Genomic DNA, 7,731 nt, shown 5'->3' with positions numbered 1-7,731 from the left:
TACAAAGTAGGCTACTCATTTTAAATTCCTGTTTTCCCCTTTCCACAGAAACTTGCTGTTATATGTGAGATGTTGCCATCAGAAATTGAAACTGAGGACAGACAACTACACATATTAATAATTGCACTTAATCTCCAGTCTCTTGTGGTACAATATTTGAAGCTTCTCATTCCTGAGCCTTTGTCACAAATTTAAAGCCCCTAAATCTCACATTTACTTATCCCTGTTCAAAAGTCTAACCTTCAATATTAGGAGGGCTCTCTAGATAGATAGATAATCTGGGATTGGAGGGCTGTGTGATTCTTGTGCTTGGGTCATAATAGGGGTCAAGCACATAGTCCACAATTTGCAAACCTGCAGCACCTAAAGTTAGAGAAAATATGAGCTGTGAGCGCTGGGCACCTTTGAAAGCCAGGCTACTGCTGTTTTGGTATCCACGTATGGATCGAAGAACCTAACTTTAGGAAGGCAAGATGGAAAATGGGGGCTTTAGAATCCTATGGCTAGAGCTATGTTCCACTGAGATAGTCTGGAAAGGGATTTCAATCTGCCACCTTTTACACAAGGGATGAAACATAGGACTCTTTAATAATACTGTGGAAAACCCAAGGCCCTGAAGGCACACTTGGGATGCATGGTTCTGTTTTTTCAACTTACTTTTCTCTCTTTCTAGGGCCTCCTCCTGAGGCATCCGCTCCACGAGGCTTCACCTTCCAAACAAGGAGCAGCTCCAGCGTGTGGCACACAAACGTCTCATTTTTTTCCTTCAGTCACTTAATCAAAGGCTCTCCTGGCACTGCCCTGGGCTGCAGCTGGGGGGACGTTGTGCCCCACGGACAGCAGGCTCGCTCCTGGGCGCTTCCCCATCCCCTAGCAGAGTGCTGCTGTAAAGCCAGGTCCCTCGCCCTTTGCCCCCGTTTGAAGCGGGGCAATCCCCCACCCCTGCACGGGGAGGTAGAAGAACAGCCGCACCGAGATATTTTGCGGCCAGCAGCCCCTGAGGGTGCCGGGGCTGCGGGACAGGACCGGGGCTGGAGTCGCGGCGGAGCTGGCTGGCTGCTCGCCGCCTGCCCCGGGCAAACACCTGGGAGCAGAAGAGAGGCAGAGCGCTGGGGGGTGGGGCTGGGTGCGGCGCTGGCTGAGCGCCAGGGTGCAGGCTGTGCGCGGAGGAGGAGGAGGGTCTCCTGAGCTCTCCTGTCCCTGGTTAGACAAGAGGCCGCAGGGGAGGGGGTGAAATCAACAACAACAACAAGCGGAGCGCGGCGGTGGTGGCGGTGGCAGTCCGAGAGGCGGCGGGCAGCGAGAGGCTCGGACCATGGAGCGCAGCTGCCTCCCCCAGCCGGAGCAGGAAGCGGTAGAAGCCTGGCTGGATGATCACTGGGACTTTACCCGCTCTTACTTTGTTAGGAAAGCTACAAGGTAAGAGCAGTGGGGGGCGAGGCGGCAGAGCCCCCTTCCCCGCACCCGAGCCCTCGGATTTCCCCGGCGCTGCCTCTTTTACAATCACCTTCCCCTTCGCCGCTCCCCTCCCGACAGCTGCCAAAACTGAAACCAACACACAGCCGCTCTGTTCCGCTGCCACCCAAGTTCACGGGCAAGCGCTTCCCGGGGTTTTGCTCCGCAGCGGGCTCTGCCTGTCCGGCCTGGCCCCCAGCAGAGCCGCGGTGCACATAGGTGTTGGGTGCAGAGGAGGCTGGGGCTCCTGCACCCGAAGTGCTTTTCAGCCTGTGCAGGGTTTGCAGTTTGCTTGGGTGGCTCTCAAAGCCCCCACGCTACACGCTGCCCCGGGCGCTGCGAGGCTCTGAGCCACGGGGCAGCGGGGACTTGACATACAGTGCAAGGGGGACTGACGGGTCTGGAAACCCTAGGCCTGACCTGGGTCTAGGGATCGCTCTGTAAACCTGCATCGTTCACTTGGCACGAGTAGCCACGGGGACAACCCCCCCGCAGAAATAGGCCCCCCCCCGCTTTTGGGGGTTGTGTCACTTGTTAAGGGCCACATAAGGCTCCGGGCTCCGCACAGCGGGCCGGTTTTGACATCTCAGCCGCGGGCGGCGGCCGCATGTCTGCCGCGCACAGCAAGGCGGGGCGGGAGAGGGGGTGAGCGGGTGCAAGTGCCAAGTGGGTTCAGGCGCCTGGAACGGCTGGTCATGAGCTGTTTCGGCGCTGCGTTTGGGGAGCTAGCTGGGGGTGTCTCCCCACTTAGGGGAGTGTGGCAGGAGTGGAGAGCAAGGGGACGGGACCTGGGAATGCTTCTGCAGTTGGGGAGGGAAGTAGGGGCTAAGGGGAGTGGCGCTGTGTAGCTGGAGGAAGGGGGGGTGCCTGGCGCAGCATTTAGGGAGGGGAGCAAAGTCTGCACACGTGGGCGGTGGATCTGCGGCCGGAGGGGTTCTGCAGGATGAGCAGAGGGAGCGGTGGGGACTGAAGGGGCTCGGGGAAGCTGCAGCAGTTAAGGAAGGCGGTGGGGATTCAGGGGGGCTGGGTAGTGCTGGCTGGTGTCGGGGAGGTGGTGTCTCCACGTGAACGAGCTCAGCGCCGGGAAGCGTCCGGGGAGGGGATTGATTAAGGGTGTCTCTCGGAGGAGACAGTCGGGTGTAGACGATGGAGAGAAGTTGTCAGTGAGGCTTAGACGCTGCCGGGAGTTCTCGGCAGGGTTATTCCCCGCCAGGGGGCAGTGCTGCTCTGCACACCGCGAGAGGCAGCCCGGGGACAGCGCCAGTGCTAAGAAGTTTTCCTATGAACTGTTATTGAAGGGTGGCTTGGATTTTATTTATTTATTTATTTATTGCAAAGGCTTAGTGTAGAGATCAGAGGCGCTCGTCTGAGCTGACGCCCTTCTGGCTTGTCATGCTGCCGTTTGGAGATAAGACGAGGTATATTTGCTCATCATTGTCACTGACACCTCAGCGGTGGAATTGCTGTTGAAAGGGAGTAAATGCAACTATTTTTAGAAGTGGAGTCGGGTTTCCAGTTTGAATATTTTCCTATAAACAAAGCAGTGGGGATGCAAAGTGCAGGAGGTCTGCCGCTCCCGCGGCATACGGAGTGCAGGGCTGGTTAGTAAGTTGTGTAATTCGGTCCTTTGAGTGCACGCACCATCTCTGCGGATTCACTCTTGTTCCTGAGCTGCTTGCACCATCTGCTATTGCTGCTGATTTACTTACCTCCCAAGTCACTTAAGAGGAATGGATGAGTTCTGAAATGAGTTTTGCTGCTGCCCCTCTCTGCATGGGATGGGGCGGTAAGAAGAGAGAGCCCCATTAATTATTGACTTGCAGCGAGCAAGAAGGCTTCAGGGGTCAGTCACCTGCTTCCCTGTTACCATCTGTGCGAGATCCCTTCTCCTCCCCTCCTGCTGCTTCATAGCAGACAGGCTGTCAGATTCATCTCTCTGGGAAACAGCAATCAAAATGTGCTATCTTAAAAAAAAACACACCCTAAAATAAGTTAAATAGCTTTAAGAAAAGTAAGAGCTGGATGGGGATAATTGGCATGTGTGGTTAACCTTTATATTTTTACAGAATACTGGTGTATGGTATATGAGTGAAGGATACTTTGTTTATCCATGAAAAATAGGGTGGTAGCATTTTAACCAGCTTTGAGAAGTAGCATTTTATCAGGTCAGCTTGCCACACTTCCTTTGGAAACTAGAAGTAGCACTGAACAAATACAAATGCTAATTAATAGTAACCATTATGTCGATTTGTTTTCCCCATGAAGTAGGTTGGCTAGTCTTTTTTTTAGCACTCAGAAACAGTTGTATTTTTGTAAAGGTCTGAAAAAGGCAGTGTTTTACAAAATACAAATTAATCGGGTACCTGTGACTAACTGAAATACCCTTACATTTTGATAAGATTTCTACAGAAAACTGTCAGCTTCAAATGCTTGTTTGGCAACAATCCTGTTGTTGTTTTTGTTTTATAGCAATGGAGATGTCACATTATTTTCAGAACTGTTTGCCAGTCTGACTTAAGTGTAACAACTTGTTTCTTCTTTTGTTTTGAACTTATTTATAAGTAGGAGTCTATACAAAGAAAAGGCAAGTTTTCAGTTACTTGATGGCCTATCTGGTTTTCTCTGTATACTCTCAAATTACTCTTCATAAACCTTTAAGAGTTTGAAGCAATCAGTGTGTTTAGTAAAAACAACGAGGAGTTCGGTGGCGCCTTAAAGACTAACAGATTTATTTGGGCATTAGCTTTCGTGGGTAAAAAACCCACTTCTTCAGAAGCATGGAGTGAAAATTACAGTGTATTTAGTAAAAGGTATAATTGTCTATGTTGTGGAGTTATTTTAGAATATGGCTTGGTAGAGAACCTTGAACTGGATTCCATGTTTTGTTATTTTTTTTAAAATTGGATCATTTGTGCTACAGTAATAATTACATTGAACAGAGGTGATTGCAGTTTACTTTTCATGTTTTGATTGCTTAATGTTGTACTTGTTCTGTCTGGTAAATGGGATTTCTCTGAGATTCTGAGAGTTTTTAACCTGTACTTTTAAAATCTAATTTAGTTTGCACTTTTTAGTTTGTTTAATCAGTTATATACACACGCACGCACGCATCTTGAATTAATTTGGTAACTCATGGAATAGGCACATCATGTTTTAGTCTGAATTCATATTTCTATGTATAATTAACTTTATTTTGCTGAAGGCATCAGAGCTTTTCTGTTACATTTTCAAATATGAATACAAATGAGCAGAAACAGAATTGAGCTCCGTTATTTGTTGCAAGGTTAAGAATCAAAATTGAGAATAAACACTGAGTGTGTGATTCAAAACCCAATCATTGTAACTCTTTCCATTGATTTCAGTGGGCTTTGGATCAGGATCTTATTGAGCAAGAAAGTAACTTTTTGCAATATTAAAATCAATTATACAAAATATTCCTCTCTCCCTTCATGGATTAATTTGTGCAATTCCTTACTTGTAGAGTAATCCCACTGACTTCAGTAGGAGTACTCACATGAGTAAATAAAAAAAAGAAAGAAAAGATTAGTTTAGGTGGTTTTATCCCAAGTATTTTATAAATTTAGAGCCACAGTATCATACATATTCTGTAAAAAATAGGTAATATTTGTCTATTTTGTATAAATCACATCATCATTAATGGATTTCTGTGTATGGTTTATGGGAAGACTTTGCCTAGAAAGCAACACTTTAAAATAAAATATATATTTCAGTTAATTAATAATTATTTGTAATCTACACAGCTATGGAAGCATTGCTAGTCAGTATTCTGGACCCATGTCAGTATGGGCTGCAAGACTGGACTACCTGTGTGTTAAATTTGCATAGCATTGTTATCCTTTTTATAAAAGTTAATTGTATAAACAACAGTTTAAACCTTATATCCATTATGGCTACAAGCTATGGATCTAATCCTGCAAGATGCTGAACCATCTCCTGTAGGCTGCTCAGCACTTTTTAGGAAGTGCTCAGTGTAGGCCATATTACTTCTGTTCCACAGTTCGTACTGATTTCATGGATGAATGAATTCTGTGATGCAGTATGTTCTGATATGAGAGTGTACAACCTGGGCCTGATCCTACAAAAACTTACTCAAATGTGAAGCTTTTATCCACATACTCATTCCATTGACTACATGGGAGTAACGACTACTCAGTTGATAATGGTTTATAGTATTAGGGACCCGCAGGTATTTTATTACTTTGTTTTGTACAAGGCTATATGGGAAGTGTATAAATATATATTAAATGTGAGGTTTTTATGAAAGCTCTTGTTCAAGATGCAGAACAATGGTTCAAATTTGTCCCTGGCACACGTACTTAAGTTATACCAGCGCAAATATGGCTCCGTTTATTTAGGCCTGTTTAATTTTGGCTTACTCAGATATAAAATTTTTGGTGGTAATAGTTCAGACTGTACATCTGTTGGTTTGTTGTACCACTTCTTTAAGTTCCTATTTCCTACTAAAATTAAGCTATTTCTTTTTTAAAGCGTCCCTCTACTAAAATTAATCTTCCTTTTTGATGTTTTTTCCCCTTTCAAAATTTCAGAATTTTATTTGTAAAAGTGGCTTTTTCAGAAAGGGGAGGAAATGGTTTTCAAATTAAATTTAATTCTTCTCATTCTTGTACAGCATATGGACTTGATTTTAGAATCTATCTTTTGATTACCCATACTATTATTGTAGCCTTTTCATAACTGATGTTAAAAATCATTCTTCTGTTACAGTTAGGGGTGAATCTGTTATCAGTATCAGATTACTGATGGTATACTTCTTGTATTACTTTTGTAAAACTGTTATCCAGGCAGTTTGTCACATCACTTTCATCTCCCAAGCTTCACCCTTACTTAAAGCTCTCTTCAGGAAACCAGTATACTGTATACAATATTTCTGGTTTCCTTTATTGTTCCTCTTAAAAATACTGGTGTGACTTTCTCTTAGTACCTTTCGCGCTCACTGACAAATTCACTGTTCACTGTTGATTCACTCAACTCAGGGGAAAATTGCGTTCCAGCTATAGGCAACTTCATTGTTCCATAGAGGGTCCTCCCCCCCCCCCCCGGCTTCCTAAATGTATGGTATGATAGATAAAAATTATTAAGCTAAGATTTGCTTTTGTTCTAGTGAAAATAAGACTCTTTGCAATAACTATCTTGGGTTATTATAACACAGGTTGACTATATCAGTGATATGTGAAAGGGTTTATTTCTCTTATTTCATAGTTTATTTCTCTTAATGACAGCTCCAAGTATTCCATTTGGGCTGGTTTCTCAGTTCAGAGCTTCAGTCTCTATCTTCAGGGAGATATTGGAAAATGTCTTTCATTTTGAGCTATCTATGTAGTGTTTTAGCTTTGTAAGCTTATGTTAGTTATAGTTCTTGGGTGTTGTCTCATAGTATTATTCATAGCAATATGCCTATGCTTAGTTTTTCTATATAAGAGGAAGTTTGTGTATTTTTATAATAAGTGTACAGAAGTTCAGACTGTCAAACAGATTCTGAATGTGTGTTTTGGAGAGTTATTTTTGAATGATCAAATTTGAAAACACTTTGGTAATCCCCTCTGAAAAAAATGAATCCTAAAAATATAGAACATTTTTACAGGAATGAGTCAAATCAATCCCTCATGTAACCTTGTTGACATTAGTCATTTTACACCATTCTGGCCACAGTGTATTTTCTCCCATTTGCACATTTTGTTCACGTCATATGTATTTACAGAGTTTTGCCTGAGAAAGGAGTGGAGGAGGATAGGGTTGTTGGTTTTTTTTCTTTTCTTTTTTTTCTGTAAAAACTATGAAATGTGTTTCCTTTTAAAACTAATTTTGTTAAAATCCTTTTCCTCTAAGTAACCCACACATTCTTAAATACTTTTCTCAGGAACCTTAGCTCCCCAAAGAAATGTATACAATGTGCATTAAGATCACTGAAAAAATTTAAGACCCAAATCCAACAAATGCTTAGGCATGTGTGGAAAGTTACTCATATGAGTCAAGTTACATATATATAGGCAAGTAAGTTACACTTGTGCCTACTTATTTGCAAGAAAGGGGTCTAAAAGGAGAAGGGCAATGCAGCTGCAAAACTTCCTATGAATGCAGAGAAAGCAGGGTCGACAGGCTTTCTCCCCCACACACCTTTTGTACAAAATGGAGAGAGCATGATTCTGCAGTGCCAGTGCAGGCAGTTCCCTCTTGGACTTTACTTGGAGCTTTGTGTGCATCAGGGTGAGAGGATCAGACCCTAACTTTTTGGTA

At 44.1% G+C, this 7,731-nt stretch overlaps 1 protein-coding gene across 5 annotated transcripts in view; it reads left to right on the top strand.

The window, feature by feature from the left end:
• Positions 1-1,129: 1,129 nt before the first annotated feature.
• PDE5A (phosphodiesterase 5A) overlaps positions 1,130-7,731 on the top strand; it is a 97,527-nt gene continuing 90,925 nt past the window's right edge. For 2 of the 5 annotated variants that reach the window (XM_032762551.2, XM_032762550.2), the window contains exon 1: positions 1,130-1,419. In XM_032762551.2, coding sequence (XP_032618442.1) covers positions 1,316-1,419 — 104 coding nt within the window. In that variant the 5' untranslated portion in view covers positions 1,130-1,315. The other 3 variants (XM_032762552.2, XM_032762553.2, XM_032762554.2) reach the window with 3 other exon arrangements.

Source organism: Chelonoidis abingdonii, chromosome 5 (assembly GCF_003597395.2).
Source record: "Chelonoidis abingdonii isolate Lonesome George chromosome 5, CheloAbing_2.0, whole genome shotgun sequence".
In the NCBI taxonomy this organism is placed as follows: domain Eukaryota; kingdom Metazoa; phylum Chordata; order Testudines; family Testudinidae; genus Chelonoidis; species Chelonoidis abingdonii.
Note: the sequence above shows the minus strand (reverse complement) of the source record. Positions and strands in the feature narration are given on the sequence as shown.